General features: G+C 45.8%; 2 protein-coding genes across 3 annotated transcripts; one reads left to right on the top strand and one right to left on the bottom strand.

Moving 5' to 3' along the window:
- Positions 1–2,840: 2,840 nt before the first annotated feature.
- On the bottom strand, positions 2,841–4,747 carry BCIN_03g07540 (hypothetical protein; the record flags this gene model as incomplete). 2 transcript variants are annotated; one of them, XM_024698286.1, is made up of 3 exons in its annotated part: positions 2,841–3,527; positions 4,448–4,488; positions 4,705–4,747. In XM_024698286.1, the coding sequence occupies 3 exons, from the start codon at positions 4,745–4,747 to the stop codon at positions 2,841–2,843; spliced, it is 771 nt and encodes a 256-aa protein (XP_024547930.1). The 2 variants fall into 2 exon arrangements, with proteins under 2 accessions (XP_024547930.1, XP_001545990.2); XM_001545940.2 differs by lacking the exons at positions 4,448–4,488; positions 4,705–4,747 and having other exon boundaries at positions 2,841–3,552.
- A 6,540-nt stretch (positions 4,748–11,287) lies between these two features.
- On the top strand, positions 11,288–15,789 carry Bcksp1. Its single transcript, XM_001545935.2, has one exon. It carries the CDS (start codon positions 13,539–13,541, stop codon positions 15,468–15,470), a length of 1,932 nt encoding a protein of 643 aa, XP_001545985.1. The 5' UTR covers positions 11,288–13,538; the 3' UTR covers positions 15,471–15,789.
- Positions 15,790–17,851: the final 2,062 nt, after the last annotated feature.

Raw genomic sequence — 17,851 nt, 5'->3', positions numbered from 1 at the left:
ATATTAAGCATTCATTATGCCGAGCGTAGCGCTCAAGGACAAGCATATGGCCCAGTGAAAGAGATTAAGACTCATGGAATCAATATGAATGAATGTGACTTTATTGGATTATCACCTGCTACCTCTAAAATACGCGAATCGATTGTCAGCACTTGTGTATTTGAATTTCTGGAATGTTACGTTGAAGCCTAAAGGAGAGACTTCATTGCTTTCGCGATTTCACAGCTATCTCTGCATCGACTACCATGAATCAGACACCTAAGGCTGTTACAGTATTAAGTTTGTGCAACTACGGTGAACCAATTGTACCATTCATCATCGTCTCGGTCTGGCCAGCCAGAACTACCAAATTGTATCTGTTCAGACTCCACCACGGGTTAATGTATGTGAAGCCAGTGAGCACCTCTCTTAATGTAGATTGAACCTGAAAAGAGAGAAAATGTTAAGTAGGGAAGACGGTCGATCTGTAGAGCTACCCGATTACCATGTTGAATCGATGGGTCCTAAAGCAAATATTGCAGCGGAGACCAAACTTCAATATTAAAGTTTACGCGTCGCAAAGGTCCAGATAAAAACCTTCAGCAGAATACCGACAAAGTACCGACGGCGTGGAGAACACAGATGTGGATATTTGTAATGGTGGAACAATAGCTTGGGGGTCCCTTTGTTGTAGATTTCGTCCACAGTGTATAAAAATGAAAAGGGGTTTGAACTGGATATGCCTTGCTATCTCGCACTATTTATATCATCAAGATATGTCGGTCAATTACCTCCTTGTACCTGCTATTTACAGTGTACACCTATTATGCAGTCATGTACACCAAGTCGACCTTTGCCGCCGGGACACCCAATCTTATCGCCTCCTATCCACACTTTCACTTTTCAATATTGTTAAAATTGGTGAACAGATTCTCTTCGCTTCGTGCAATACCAATTTTCGTGCTTATTTCCAACGCAATTAGCGTGTTGGTTTTTTTGAAAGCAGTCATTCTCAGCAATCGACGAGTCATTTCCAAACCCAAAGGAGACACAACCGAGGGCTGCAACCCACGAGAGGATTAGGCTTTCATTGCCATTGAAACATCTCGCAGTTGCCACGGAGGGCAGAGGGATGACATCGATGAAGAATGAGAAAACAGCCATAATATAGATGGAGAATGAAGAAACAGCATTGTTCCGCTGTTGCCGGTCCCCACGGGTGATTTCTGGAGCGTTGAGTTTCTCTGACTGGAATGCTCTGGCAAATCTGTCTAGATCAACTCATCCGCTGAGAGTAAGTACCTGATGCCAATCTGAAAGATCAATCATCTATATTCTATTCTAATCTCTAGATCCCATCGACTTCGAGACTCTGCAAAAGCCAAATTTCGAACACTTTGTATTTTCGCAGGAAAGATCGCACTATCGAAAGTCAGCGCATGATGGGATCAACACAACGATACACATACCTTGAGGCCTCTTGCCAATCGAGCTCATCCAGCTGTAAGCCAAGATACCATCCCATCACCATACCGTACTCTCTACCCCTTACAGAGACATTCCGCTTGAATTGATATCCTTACCATCCTTCAACCACAACCATTGAAGTATCTCAACTCCCCCGTTCTTCCCACTACAATTCTATACATACATACTCGTTCCACTTCCCAAACAGCCTCCGATCCCTCACTACAACCTCTCTACTTCCCAATTTCGCCCCTTTCCAACTTCACCGGCACCAACCCTCAACAGTGATCCTAACCATTCATCCCAACGCTCTCACTTCGATCTCAATCTTAATACAAGCCCAACAATACTCAAACCCACATACAATATACAATATACTTCAGCAACAACCGAACCCTTACCACAATCTCTCGACTTCCAAATTTCCCCCTTTCCCCCTTTCCCAACTTCAACGACACCAACTCCCAACAGCATTCCTAATCATCCAACCCAGACCTCTCTTCTCAACCCCAATCTCAAAACAAGCCCAAGCCCAACAATACTCAAACTCATACACAATACACGATATACTTCAGCATCGAAATTGGCACTACTCCTCTCTCATAACATAAACTCACTCTACCAGCGAAACCCGAGCAAACAAATTCCACTTTCCACTTTCCACAGCCTAACAAGCAGGCAAGCAAGCGAGCAAGAAAGAACAAAGAACAAAGAACAAAGAACAGAGAAGAAAGCGAAAGCGAAAGCGAAAGCGCAGAAGAAAGGAAATACATCCCACCAACAGACAGAAAAAAGCACACACACACACACAGACACAGAGAACCCAGGCAGGATTTCCCACACGCCAAAAACAACAGTTCAACTATGCAGAAGAGCGAGATTGATGGGGATGATGCTTACATACATACATACATACATACGTACGTACGTACATACACACACACACAATAATCTACGCATTTCGAACACCTGCAACTTTTCAAATGTGGAAAGGATTCAAGATTCAAGATCCTAGCTGCTTGTTTCTCGATATTGATAGAAGGATTTTCCACATCTAATTGATTCGTTTGGGGATCGATCAGTGCCGTGTGGTGATTTGAGGAGGGATGGGGGATGAGGGGTGGGAAGAGATAGTTTATGATGTGTGATGAATGTATGATGAGGGGTGATTAGCAGATATTTTTGATAGAAGGTGAAGTATTGAACATATCATAAATTGTAGGATAGTGAATAATGATGAATAGTAAACGGAGCTCGGAGTGCGATACAGACATTACGCCACGGGAGGGCAAACAGCACATGGTAACAATCATTGACACAAGGGAAAGAGGATCTGATAGAAAGACTTTTGCTTCGTTATACATGATCGATGATGATTTCATTTACCATCACCATCATGCTTTGTCGGCAGTAACCTCAACCCACTTCTCAACCTCTGCAAAGCTTTCCACAAGAACTTGCCCCTCCCTCTCCTCCGCAGTGACCTCTGCGTTCCCCTCTCTGACCACCACGAAGCTCTTCATTCCAGCTTCCCTTGCGGCTCTCACCTCCTTAATGTTATCGCTCAAGAATAACCATTCGCCCACCTCACCCAACGCACTATTCGCTTTGGCTATCTTCTCATAACTCGCCATATGCTGTTTCAGCCCCGCATTAACGGTATCCCAATACCCGCCTTCAAGCTCTCTTCCATCATCTCCTTCAAGCCCATTCCAAATGCAACTCCTCAAATCCCCCTCGGTCGTATATCTCCACAACAACTTCTGCGCTGCCACACTTCCACTACTGTAGATACAAATCTTCGCCCCATTGTCTCTCCACTTCTTCAACGCTGGGTATACATCTGGGAAAAGTGGACACTTCAATTCACCCGATTCATAACCACGAAGCCAGAGATACCCTTGAAGAGATTTGAGGTATGGGATCTTGAGATCCTGAGCCATGAGGTCGCGGACATGAGAAAGGAGTGCGTCAGGGGTAGAAGCGTGTTCAGGTGGAAATGCAGAGCGATAAGGGAGGAAGGATGGAGAGTCCCATTGAGTGGAGAGTGTTTCTGGTAGAGCCGCGAGAGCGTATGGGAACTAATGGAGTGGTCAGTGGTTGAGCATTGCTGTCCAAATTCGTGGCACAAGGTGATGTGGAAAAGTTCCCGCCAGATGTGCTAATCCGACAAACGCATTGATACATAGAAATACATGTTTCAAATGTATCGGGTACCGGCATGCTAATGGCGGGGTAAAGCCAGTATCATGTATATGGGTGGGACTCCGGATTCAGGGGGGCTGGGGCTTGCTTTGCAGTAAAACAAAACGAAACGGAAGGTCGATGCTAAAGAGTGAGATCATTGATGGGATACGGTGCAACCAACCCATCATACATAGATAGGCACCTATAAGAGTTGGCTCTTCCCCGCAAATGATATGAACGCTGATCTGTACGTTGGATTGACCATACAGATTCGTTTAGAACGTGGCAGACGACCATTTGCATTAGTGTCACTCCATTCTGTCCTCAACGTAGATGCCATCACACTTGCGATTCAACTATCCTCTCTCTTCTATCTTCCTCGACCACTATCCTCTGATTTAACGTCAATGTTGCAAATAATGACGATCTTGCCCGTTGCCATCCCAACCAATGATAGCGGGGTAGCAGCATCGAAAGACAGAGCGCTGGTAACACGACAGCTCATCACAAGTCTCACATGACTATGCACAAATCACATTTCCTGCCCCCAAGATATTTGCATGCCGGAGCTTACGTAGTACAACAGTTTTCCGCAGCTGTGTAAAGATGTAAAGGCACATATCATCGAGACAGTGATTGATCGTCACAATCGGAACCGTTGAATTTGACTGGTAACTAGACCAACAAGGTAACTCTACCTGTTTCGCGTAAAGCGCATTGCAAGAGAGAAGGGAAAGAATATGCGACTCATGACTTAATGCATAGACTACTGAAAGATTGACCAGTAGGGATAGTTAGGAAATTGTTAACCTACCAAGATATCCTTGACGAAAGAAATCGGACACACCGTGCCCTCTGCAGAAGAAGAATGAATCCATCAGCCTTTTCCAACGAATGTTCATTTCCTCCCCAAGTTTACTACACCACCATTGTCCAATCTTACCCACGTGATCCATCACAATCCGAAGATTCCATTCCCGGGAAAATTCTGCGGACGGGTGATGTGTAGAGAAGCAGGAACAGTAACAATAGGAACCGTAAAACCCCGAGTGAAAAATTTTCATCACTCACCGATATCCAACAATACCACCTTAACTCGTGGTTTGCCCTCCATTTTGTCACGTCGGGAATCCTTCTAGATGAATTCCTCTTCTTCCCTCCCTCGATACAATATTGAAAAAGAGTCAGCCCCGAGGTCGAAAGAGATAGCGGTGAACTCTCGCAAGCTTCTTTCGTAATCTTGGATGTATGGTAAGGACTTGGGCAATGCGTGGATGCGCGCTGGCAAAGATCGACCCTAGACTACCAAGTACACTTGCCAGGAATCGCACGTTCCGTTCTTTATGCACGAGGGTGGAAGGGTGGAAGAATCGAGGACGAATTCGAGAATGTGATTCGTCGAGATGGTGGGTTTGGCTTCTCACCCGTCCTGCTTGGATCCCTCAGGCCAACGTTCTTGGTTCGTAAATCGTATGGATGAATTCAGGCTGTTCATGCACGATACACGCCTATGCTGTAATATTCGGGAAAAGCTCTGTGGGCAAAGGCTTCATGCAGTTAGCAAACGGGGATTTTCGGCAACGAGGTTTGGACTCTGGAGATAGGACGACGATATGGGATAAGTCGCATGTAGGGACGCGGAACGTGTTCTGTGTCTTGTTGAGAATGTTCCGGATTTGGCAGCGAGCATAGGGAAATCGAGGAGTGAGGTCAGGCAGTCACCTTTTTTTCTATTGAAATGATGATGGCGGTGAAGATATAACAAGTTACGAAGGGATGATGGGCTTCCTCTCTCTTGTGAATGGCCAGAGACCAAGACGTTCGACCTGTTCTGAAATTTTGCAATTGATCACATTCACCTCTTGGGTTTGAACCGAGTGTGGGATGTTGGATACACCCCCCACTTACCAAAAACGAAACAAGGTGGTGGGAGGTGGGCGGTGGGTGTGAATCGATCAACTCCACTCCATAACCATTACTTAATATCTGATTCAGTTTCATACCGTTCAATGGACCCATTCGAATTCACGAAAGAGCAAGTTTCACCAACAAAAGACAAAAAACAAAAAACAAAAAACAAAAAACAAAAAACAAAAAACAAAAAGCCCCCCAAACAAATTCCAGCCGCGGTTCATTGAAAAGTGCATACACTCTTGGGGCCACCACTAAATAAAGTACGAAGTATGGTAAATCATGTCCGTCCTACCCAGGGACACTCTCACGTTGGAGGCATGGCAGGTACATGTCCTTAGTTTCCCGTGATGCATCATGCATGCTAGAGAGGCACACATGTATGGGACGAGTGACAGGACAGATTGATATCTAGACCCATTTTGGAGCTTCAAGTGTGTCGATAAAGCTATGGGGGACCCCGGAGTGGGAGATGGAAACCGATACTATCATTTGATGATAGCTACATATCCACGAAGAGACATATATGGCTTGGTTGGGGGCTACTCGGACCATGGAATGTATACTCTAACAATACGCTGCGTGTCAAGTAAGTACCAGAAGATATCGATGGTAGCATAGAATTTCAATCTGCACGGCGCCTGTATGGCGAGAGTCAGGTAGGACTTTGCTAATGATAGCTTCCTGGTCAGGGGTGAGAGTAGACTTGTAGCGAGAGAGGTAATATAGACGGTTCTCCGACATATAGGTGTGTGCGTGTGTGTGTACCGTGTCAGTCTCTATTCCTTCTCTCGTATCCAACATTCTCATCATCTTCACGCTCAAGTACCCCCCCCCCTCACCGCTGCTTTCTCTCTCAGGGAAAACGATTGAAATCATCGCGATGACAGTGATGACAGGCAGCGTCTTACTTTTCACCATCCTCTCCTTCTCCAATGTGACCTTGATCTCTTTCCCTGGATTCTGGAAGCGGTATCCATATGCCGCTATTGGCGGAATCTGTGGGGTAGATGAGGAACACCGGGACAGACTAGAAAAGGACGAAGTGATGCGATGCGACGCGATGGGGACGATAGTGAAAAAGTCGCGTGTTTACTGGGGGGGGCTGGAGGGGGGAGGGGGCGAGGGGGGAGGGGGGGAAGCAGTGGGCACCCAAAAAGTTAACATGCAGCTATTTTGTGGGGGCGATAAGAATTGTGTGATAGCGATAATGATAATGATAATGATAAAGATACAGATAATAAATAAAGCGTGGAAGTGTTTCCTATCTGAGCTGAGCTGAGCTGAGCTGAGCTGAGCTAAGAGCTTTATGACGGTCCAAAATGGGGACATCCAGTCAATCACTATGAAGCTTCGGATTTTGAGTTTTCCATTTCATCACAGCACATGCTCGAGTAGAGATAAGAAGATGGACTCTCTGGGCTCTCTGGGCTCTCTGGGCCATCTGGACCTTCTCTCTTTGATACCGTAATACATCATACCACGATGAACACCATGTATGTACATTCATGTCCATTCACGTCGCTATGTAAATGCGTATATGTGTGTATGTATGTGCATATCGGCACATACCTGTTATTATTCATGTACGATATACCTAGGTATGTATGTATGTATGTATCCAATCACTCTAGTCCAGCAAATAACCCCCCAAGACATGTAATAAATACCCTTAATCACTTAATTACCGCCCAGCTGTTTCAAGCCATGGTGTATTTCACACAGATTAAATGTTTCAATCTCAAATGAAAATCCAATCACTGGACTCCATTTTCCAGACGCTCTCATTCTAAAGCTGGCGAAGCATCGTGATATGCGAGATTTCAAAGGGTGGATGTCTGTTTCTCGGGTGAGATATCAAAAGAAAGATGCGTCTGTCAAGTAGATCATACTATATCTGAGGGAGAGTTTCGGAGGCTTTCCTGGATGGCATGGCATGACATAGCATGTCATTCCCAACGAACGACATCTTCCCTAGTGAGCAGCGACTAGTGAGATATGGAGACATCGGCGGAAAGGGTCGTCGATCATACGTCTCTTGAAGCAAACGGTAATTCATTTCGTGCAGTGCTCTTTGAGTACAGGCGCTGCACAGGGCGCTCGACGTACGAACCGGCACGTCTGGAATTGGAAGCAAGGTGAGGGTGCAGGGAAATGATTCAATCTTTCATGATACGGTTAAAATGAAGATGTGCCTTTTTCCACGAAACACAAAGGATAATAGATTAAATGACGCTGTCGATATCAAGGATGGGCAGATTGGCATTCCTCTGTTGATAGCGACGGAGACAGGACAGACAGTTGAATTGTCTCGATCCCCCAGTGAAACCACTCGTCTTTTACCACTCACAGACTCGATAGTCGTAACAATAAACAGACACAAGTCACCCACCAGAGCAGTTCCAAAGTCGAAGGAGCAAAAAGCATCCCAGCTATTCGCCCTGTGCGACCCATCACATTACCCCACGACGACAACAATGATGTGTATTAATATACTTGTGACATCCCTACATCCCTACATGCTCACATCCATACTCAGGGTAGCGTAGCCGTGCCTCACCATGTAAGATCTTAACCTTCCTGCGAATAATTTGGGAGAGGTACCGCCCAGAAACGGATCCGGAAAACAGGACGGCGGGGGGAAACAAGAGAGAGTACGTGTATCAATTTGATATTCGGTGCATAAAACATCCGAATGATGGAGTGGGTAGCAGGTAGCAGGTAGCAGGTAGCCTTCCAGCAGGACGAGTACATAAGCGCGAGTTTCAAGATCAACGATCGATGAATGCCCCCGTGAGAGAAGAAGAAGAGGATCTTCAAACGAGAGGGTGCAATACGCAATATTCTGTGGAGAGTTTGCGAGTCTGCTGATTTGCCTGGAGAGTCATGTCGATTCGGGCTTGGTTTCTGGTCTTGATGCAAAGATCCCATCTTCACACAGTCTTGAATTGGGTCTCATCAGAACGGGCAAGGGAAGCAGAGAAGTGTAAACGGAGACCGCCGTAAATATTGAAAACATTGCCAACATTACCACCACTGCAACACGAACCGAGACAGAGGCCAATCCATCCGCATTACCAAGATGTTGTCTGGTGCTTCATGTGCTGAGCAATGGATGGGGTGATTTTCCACACCATTGCGGCCAATCGCCCCCTTTGTCGAACGTGATAAGGGTTGAGAGCAACATCGGAATGTCCTACAAGCTAAATTAAGAAATGAGCACCCTGTAAGTTACCTTTGGAGGCAAGCTAGGCCGTTACGTGCAGTAATGGAAAGCATGTCACTGGGTTGGAGAATGCAGCATGGAGTATGTAGAGCAGTAGTATACGTGTATCATCATCTCAAATGATTTGGTGTGATGTGCCATTGTCATGATCTACCGGATGATGCAAGAAAACAAGAGGCTGGGCCAAACCAAGTTCTTTCGCCTCTGCCGTGACGTTTTCAATCGCGCTGTCCCTGATGGCAACAAGAACAACAAGGACAACAAGGACAACAACAACAGCAGCAGTGGCCGAAATAATTCTTTGTCCTTCCAAAATCCAACTAGATGGTCACACGACCTTGGACCTTTGACCTCAGGTACCAGCTGTGTGCCACCCATTTGGGAATATCGGAAGCAGCGCTATCTTACCGTAAAGGCTTGGTTTGTAGTCTGTCTGTCTGACAGCGGCGGGTTATCTAACCTGTTACTAAGCTTTTCCCTCCCCTTGAATGCATCTGAGTTATCTGGCATCTGGCATCTGGCTTATGTGTCCTGTTTGTGTTTCTGCTTTGTGAAATTACGATGAATCACTCAGAGGATTGCGAGTTCCGTACTGACTTATGTGTTCTTATGGCTTTTATTACGGTTTCGAAGCACATTCCACAGGCGAGAAACCCCCAGATCGGGTTGTGTCATTCCACCACGAGTACATTGTACAGCCAGCTACAGTTAGCTGTCTTGTGGCCTTCTAGATACCTAATGTGTCAAGTCATAACATCACTCTTGATGACTGATGATGTGTATCCTGGTAGTTATTTCGGAAGCCATTGACCAATTCCTTCCAGAATCCTCAACGAATTTTAGAATTTATGTCATCTGGCTTCATCCATGAGAGTCCAGACGTTCAAGTAGAAAACGTGTTTAAATTTAGCTTCGCTATTGCCGACATAGCCTTCTCGAACCTCAACAACAGCTTTAGAGCCTTTTCCTAGCAGGTAGTTAGAGACGGACTCCGGAGTTACATAAAAGATCGTAGCAGTGGATTTGAATGAATGGGAACAGCCAAGGCACTCGCCATATTCGTCATTCTCTTGCCAAAGCCCAGCCTATAATCTCTCGATTAATGCTAATCTAGAATCACCAATGGTAACGGTATTTGCCCCAGCTTGAGGGCGTAAAGACAGATAGACAGATATCATTTGAGAGCGCCAAAGAAGGCACAGTAAAAGGCGGTAAAGTCCCTCTCTTTGACTGGAATTCTTCCAAAGTATTGGCTTAGATCTGCTATGTGTGACCTGAGAGATGGTGTGGTGTGGGCAGACGACGGTAATGCAATGCATGCATTTCTTAGGGGCGTGCATAAAGGTAAGATTAGTTATTCATGGGCTTTTGTGACATTGAGATTAGCAACCAATTGTGTCCTCATGAGGCGTTCCAAGGAAAGAAGCCGATAGAACCATGTAAGAGCAGCAAGACGTTAGTGATGAGATGTCTCCAAGTTCTTGCAACGATTGGATAAGCATAGCGACTTTGGGTGTAGAATTCACGGGAGTAAGCCTCTTTGGGCATGTGGTGGCTGATGGCAACTGCTGCTGCTTTCCAGCGATTCTTTCTTGCAACCCTGGAATGTCAAGGGTTTGTTTCCTTTGAAACTCCTTTGAGCGATCGATCATCAATGTTATACCGGAGACGGCCAAGTCGTGATTTTTCACCAGAAGGCTTGGGCTTGCGGGTGACAACATTGTCTAGAGAAAGGAAAGGCGTGGGTTGAGAGAAGACGAGAGAGTGGGAGAATGAAAGAGTGGGGTGTGGATTGAATGAATGACTGGTTGAGAATTAATCATTAGACTTGGAAAGCTTGGAGGCTTGAGCGCGTGTGTACGCATCCCACTGAAAATCTGGGGTGAAGTGAACAGCAGCAAGCAGGTTGCCCCCCTCCTCGTCGTTTCTTTGTCGACATCAAATGATAAGGGTCACGTCCAGACAGAGTATAGATACATGCCAGACAGACGCTGCGAATCCAATCAGAAGCGCATGGCAAAGACGATGACGGGAATATGGAACGATGGATATGTGTAGATAGATGCTGCAAGAGAATCAATCAATCCTTTGATATATTGGATGCTATTACTGTACCGTGTGCCAGGACCGAGTCAATGAAATCGACCCTCACTTCTGCTTCCTCTCCTCTCCTCTCCTCGCCTCGCCTCGCCTCGCCTCGCCTCTTTTGCTCTCCTGCCAGTCATCTCATACATTGCACCGTTTGAAACTTGGGTCACTTGAGCACATTTTCTGCATGTACGAGAAAATTCAGGAACCCAAGTGATCCAATTAGTCTTCAAACTTTCAACCTGGAACCTCGCGAACCTTCGATGGACCACCATAATAGTCATTCAAATTGAAAGTCAAAGGGCCATACCGAGCCCACCAAGCCTATTGCGAATACCGGTCGAATGCTTGGTGTCTTCTTGACTTGGAAACTTATTTGGTGCATCCGTGGCCCTTCCCCTCCCCTCCCCTCCCCTCCCTTTTCTTCCCGACGTCAAGCTCGCCCATACGGCTATCGATCTCCAACTCTGCTTGACACGTTATCTCGCACAAACCTGTACTGTGCTCATCTCACACCAAGTAATATCACGCAAGAAAAAGATCTGCGACGGGTTCCCTATAAACAATTGCCGCGGATTCTTACATACAGAACAGGAAGGACAGCGAGTTCTTGCAGGACCTGACCTACGGAGAGATACATCTTGTGTTGGGATACATCACAGCATTGGACTGCGGATAAATACGAACAAATACGAATAGATACGAACAATATATACACGCAATACATACCGGGTGGGCACAATCTCCCAGATCCCTAGGTCTATCTATCTACGACTCGCGAATTCCCTCAGCATTCCCTCACGCACCACTTGCTTGCTCTCTACTTATCTATCTATACATCCATATCTGTATCTGTATCTGTATCCATATCCATATCCATATCCATATCTGCATCTGCACCCATCTCTATACCCACATCCATCTCTACATCTACGCCCTCACACGCTTCACACGCTTCACACTCCCTCCCAGCAAAAGAGACCCTCTCCAACAGCCACATCTACACATCTGCCCCCGTCTCGTTCTAGCCGCAACTTTATTCATTTATTTATTTATCGCTTGCCTCTTTCTTTATCTCTCCTCTCCAGCCTGCAACAAGGTTCCTTCATTTTCCATTCCTTGGAGACCCCTGGCAAGAAAAAGACACTTGTTAGACACCTCATCTCGATATCCCTACACCCCGCTCCACCCACTCCAAAAACCGGCCTTTGCTTTCGCTTACTGTTCCCTTCCCTTCGACTCATCCTACTTACTCTTTCTTTGCCTTTCCACCTCCCGACTCATCCACCTCATACCTTCAACTCCACATATGTGCGTACGACAATACTGGCTACAATCATCGTCGTTCGCAGTTAACTTCCTCCCTTCCCCCCTCCTCTCTTTTACCTCTTCTCCTCTTTCTATACTTTCGACTTCATAACTCATCAACAATCAATCCATCCCGACCGAGCCACCCTTTCCAACTCTTGACGAACACTCTACCCTCTTCTCTCCCTTTCCATCGCCCATTCCTTTGAGAAAGCTCCAACCACCATCACTTGTTTCGTTCTGCGTCACACTGCTTGCTACCACGGCAACAACTACATTCCCGCACATTCACAAGGCTTTGCAGATCCTGTTGTAATCATCAACTTCATCAAAGGTCAACCGCATTCTTCCACCTCTTGATCGATCATCCTTCTCTCCTGATTTACCTCCCAACGAGCTCCTCTTGTCGTCAACCTACAATTTCGAACATTGGCAGAAGAAGAGTCATATCTTCTACTTCCTTGTTCTACAAATAACCCAAAATAAACACATGAGTTCCAAGTCAACATTGAAGCGTTTATCACGATAGCCAACCTGATCATCTCCGATCTGTGATACACACGCCGCCCAAGTCTTCTGCTGCAAGATCATTCACTCCCGATCTGTGCAAGTCATTGATCGCATCTGCTCTACCATATCAGCACGCCACCCTTTCTCGATATTGCACAATTGATTGACTTCAATTGTGTGATTGCTTTATTGATTCGACCCACCAAATCGACATCACCCCTCAATCCACCCGTGCGTTAAGTCGTACTACTCGAGGAACCTTCGAAACCTCAGACACTCGTTCTATCAACGTCTGACTCCTATGTCAGCATAACGATTTTCAACTCTTTCCTTATTCTATTTTATTACCAGACCTCAAGTCTCTCTTCTTTGTCCCATTTAACGAACAAATTCAATATATCTCTTTTGTCAAAGCGTATTCGAAATACCCCTATGAGCCTCTGAACACCCTACTTCTACGATCCGGAGTTATTCACCAGTTATCATTTTCTTTTTTTATCGGCGGTTAGGATACATTTATATAGCGTTGCGAGTTTGTTTTTATTGCCCATACACCTTTTATCGCCTTGCTTCATTCAGATCGAACTACAACCTCATTTATTCACTCCGACAATCATCAAGAGCATAGCTCTCCTTGTGCCACCATCAACTTTGTTTAGAGAAGACAAAAGCTTTTACGAATTCCACTTGTATCTCTCGATTCTTTACCTCTCAGGGCCCAAAAACATTTCGGTTGTAACAGTATTCAAAGCTGCTCTTTTGTTTTTAAGTTTATTTATTTAATTTGCACACTTCACTCCTATTCGACCTTCACACTTCTTTCTTCACTCATACTTCACTACTTCAACCCTTCATCCCAACAATGGAGTGCTTAAGAGAGAAGTTTTACGACGGAGTCGTCCTTGATGGACGTTTTGAAACGATATCCCCCCTCAACCATGGTTCATTTGGAATGGTTTTCATGGCGAAGGACCTAATTACCAACGAAACCGTTGCTATCAAGTGTTTGACCAAGAAATCTGCCACAATGACAGACGCCGACTCGTCATTTGCCATCGATGAACACTCTGAAGAGTTATCCTGCCATGCTCGACTTGGCTCTCACCCAAACATCGTCAACCTCATCCACTCCTTCGAGACCGAAGCTCATGTGTACATCGTTCTGGAGTTTTGCTCCAGGGGTGACCTTTATGAGGCTATTCGAAATGGCACTGGCCCTCTCGAAACGGAACATGTCCGACAATTCATGCTACAACTTATCGATGCTGTTGCATACATTCACAGCAAGGGCATGTACCATCGTGATATCAAGCCCGAAAACATTTTCCTTACCCAATCAGGAGAGATGAAGCTTGGTGACTTTGGCCTTGCAACTTCCGAGAAGTGGTCATATGAAACCACCGTAGGAAGCGACCGCTATATGTCTCCAGAACAGTATGACTCTGCTGGCGCAGGATACTCTCCAGAGCAAGCCGATGTCTGGGCCATTGGCATCTGTCTGTTGAACATCTTGTTCTCTCGCAACCCTTTCACAACACCTACAGAGTCTGACCCGCTTTTCCTCGACTTCACTCGAGACAAGCAATCACTCTTTGATGTCTTCCCAACAATGTCACAAGATACATATGAGGTTATTGCTCAATGCATGAGCCTCGATCCTCGAAAGAGGTCACTTGCCGCTGCTCGTGAGGCCATTGAGCGTGTACTTAGCTTTACAACATTTGATGAGTTCGCCGATGACTTCAGCTCTGCTGATCGACGTGGTATCCCCAGCTCAAACCGTGAGCCATTGCGTACACCTTCCATCCAAAGCCCTCAACTCGATGCGGGTGCATCTTTCCCTTGGGCCAAGGCATTGCACGCCAGCCCACCTCAACAGTTCCGCCAGCTCTCTGCCATTCCAGATGAAGACTATGACTCAGAGGACCTCTTCCCCGGCTCCGAAACAAGCAACAAGGATTGGTTCTCCATTGGAGAACAAACTCCCTCAATGGAATCAATCCTTGATTCTTCTCTTGGAACTTCGATGCAATCTCTAGCCATCCGCCGCCACATGAAGTCTAGTCCTCCAAAGGCTAGTCTCACCCCCATCTCTGGATCCCTGCCAATCGCCATGGCAAAGCCAATCCCATTGCCATCTATGGCATCAGTCTTTGGCAAGAAGAACGACATGGTATCCAAGAGTTGGGGTGATCTCTGGGACGAAGAGATGGAAGAAGAAGAAGAAGAGCTCGACAACCACTTCCAAGCCCGTCAAGAGGCTAACTCGCGAACTTGGAGCCACGAGAGCAAGACCAATGATGATAAGGCTGGCAGATCTCCATTGGAACCTCACACCTCATCATTTGTCAATATCCCAAGAGTGGCACCTGGTCGTACAGTGGCTCACGATATTGATGAGGATTTGGTGCCCGATGGCTTCTTTTTCCACGACACCCCTACTCAACAAAACTCACCTCGTTATTCACCACCCTCAAAGAGGACTGCTTTCGATAAGTGGTCTGCGCTCGGAGATCGTCGAAGGGCATTTGCCGGAGCATCAGACTCTGAAAGATCTATTGATGCGTGGAAGACCCAAAGTACTCCACGCCGGAACGTTGGATTAGGTTTCACTGGTTTCGGTACAGGTGCTTGGGATACTAAATCGAATATTGTTAGTAAAGACAAGGGCAGAGAATGTCCATGGGCGCGGGCCAAGGGCCGAGATCACCATTATCAGGACAAGCGGAAGGACAAGCAGTCGGATCTCGGTGATTTGGAGTGGGTTGGAGGTTGGCATGACCTCCACTTGTAGTCATACACTTTAGTTTTCTTTTTTTTCTTTTTCTCGGACATACTACTCACACAATTGCTTATGGAGGATCGAACATCATGGAAGAAGCTTTGTTCTTGAATATATCGACAAGTTTTATTATAGGAACGCAAAGGATGTGTCGATATTGGCTTTTTGGTGGGAGAGCTAGTGGAAAGAGAAAAGCTGAGAAAGGACTTTTAGATAGGACTCGCTTTTCTGGTGGATTAGATAGATTGTCATCTCAAAAAACTTTTGTTGCGGAGGTGAATGGCTTGATAAATACCAGATAATTACCCACTCTATAATTTTGTTTTCTTCATGGTGTACTTTGTGTGATCTGAAAGAGTTTGAGCCGAATAGTTTTTTTTTAGATGTGGGTAGGTAGGTGCACAGGGTGTGGGTGTGCGATAGGTAGGTTGGGGGTGGTTTTCGAGAGCTTTCGGTAGATGAATAAGTTCGTATGTGGGCGTTTCTTAGGCTGTTGGGCTTACTGACCACTATCCCCCTTCACTCACTACCTTGTATGAGAACAGATGGGATGAGGAGCACAATAAACGGGCGAGTATACGCTTCTCAAAGGACTGAGATCAGGGGGCGTTGACGTTGCTATCGGCATCCAGCATGCAGTCTCCTCTCTTCGTATGTTGTCGAAGGGGGTAAGTCGGCGTAGGTAGGTAAGGCTTTTCCAGGTACGACGCAGATGAACCATGTCGTAGTATAAGCTACGATGTAGTGCGAGTAATGGGTCTCGTAGGCGGGCTTTAGCTCCGAGGATGAAAATGAAGATGAAGGGGGAAGGGATGAGGAGGACGAAGATATGTTGGACGTGACGTGTGGGGAATAAGGGCGAGGAGGTGGGTTGAAGTGGATGATGTAGGGATGGAGTGAGATGACATGATGGATATTTGAGAGAGGGTGAGAATGAAGATGAAGATGAATGAGTATTTGTCGGAGAGGGGAAATTGCCAGTGCAATGTAGATATATGATATGATATGATGATATGGTATTGTATATGAAGTGTACAAAGAGAAGAGAAGAGAAGATGGAGAAATGAAGAAAGAGAATGTGGATTCGAGAGAACTGAGAAGGTTTTGTGTGCGTATTTTCACACGTTCTCTTTGGGGGTTTTTAATTTTTTTCAATTTATGGGATTTGTGCGAAACGGGGAAATGGGGAAATGCAATGTGAAGCGTTGATTAGGTACTAGGACTAGGACTAGGTAGGTATGACGGAGTTGAATTGCATTCGTCTCGGCTATTTTTGCTGTATGCTGTATGCTGTATGGAGATGGAGATGGAGAGGAGGCTAGGGGAAGCTAGAGGGTGTGGGTGTGTGATTGGTTGGTTGGACGTGGGGTTGGGTTGGGTTTTGTAGGGTGGTGGATGGGATGGGATGGGGTGGGATGGGGTGGATGGATGGATGGATGGAATTGGTTATGGTATGGGCTGAGTTGAGGATATTGATTGAATATCTATTGTTATTACGGTTTGGAAATTGTGAGTTTGCTTGCGCTGTAATGAAGTGAGCCGAGCCGAGAGAATGAAGGGGACATCATGGTGAATCCAATTGCGGTCCCCGCATCACTGATCTCGATATCGACACACAAAGCAGCAATGGGTGTCTGTAATGATAGTTCTACATCACATATATCTAAAACCACAGAGACAAGCCGGTTGAGACCTTCTGGGACAGTTGGACGAGAATGCGAGAATTTTGCTCGGGGTAGTTACTAGTTTCATTGGTATTCGTCTCCTCCACTTCGGTGTATTTGTCTATTGCTCGCTTCTCGCAAGCTTGCACATTGGGAGGGATGGGCTTGCATTTCAAAGATACAGATATGCAACAGAATTTCTGGGTGGGAGGTCGCGAGACTCTTATTGGGTTGTTTGGAGGCTGGCTAAGACTGGTGGGTGGTGCTACTTGGTGAGGTAAGGACAATAGTATACTGTATGTATATTGATTCTCTCCTCAGAAATCCATGCCATTCTGGAAACGAAAGATAGTGCTTTCCCTTCCTCTCTCAGATATTTCTCGCTGCTGGTACCATGAGGGTATTTATCCTACTTGTACTTGTTGCTCAAATCCAACTATGAACTACAATACCGATATATCAAAAGGCATAATAAGTATAACCCTTCTTTCTTCCTTCGCTTTGTCGATCTAAGAAGCTCCCTGTAGCTCTGCATATCAATTCATTTTTGGACTCATTGGATCTTCATGAGATCTCTTTATATTTATATTTATACACACATACGTATACTCTGATTGCAAACCTCTGGGAGATGGGAGAATCAGAGAGATCCCAAATCTATTTCTGTCTTCGACCCAAGGGTTATTATTCGACTAATATTAACAGATAGTGACCTGCTACTCATGCCCA

This window comes from Botrytis cinerea, chromosome 3, assembly GCF_000143535.2.
Source record: "Botrytis cinerea B05.10 chromosome 3, complete sequence".
NCBI classification, from domain to species: domain Eukaryota; kingdom Fungi; phylum Ascomycota; class Leotiomycetes; order Helotiales; family Sclerotiniaceae; genus Botrytis; species Botrytis cinerea.
This window is presented reverse-complemented; position numbering and strand designations above follow the sequence as displayed.

Bases quoted from the DNA above. Each gene is read 5' to 3' on its own strand.
- Bcksp1 (XM_001545935.2), top strand. From the start codon at position 13,539: ATGGAGTGCTTAAGAGAGAAGTTTTACGACGGAGTCGTCCTTGATGGA.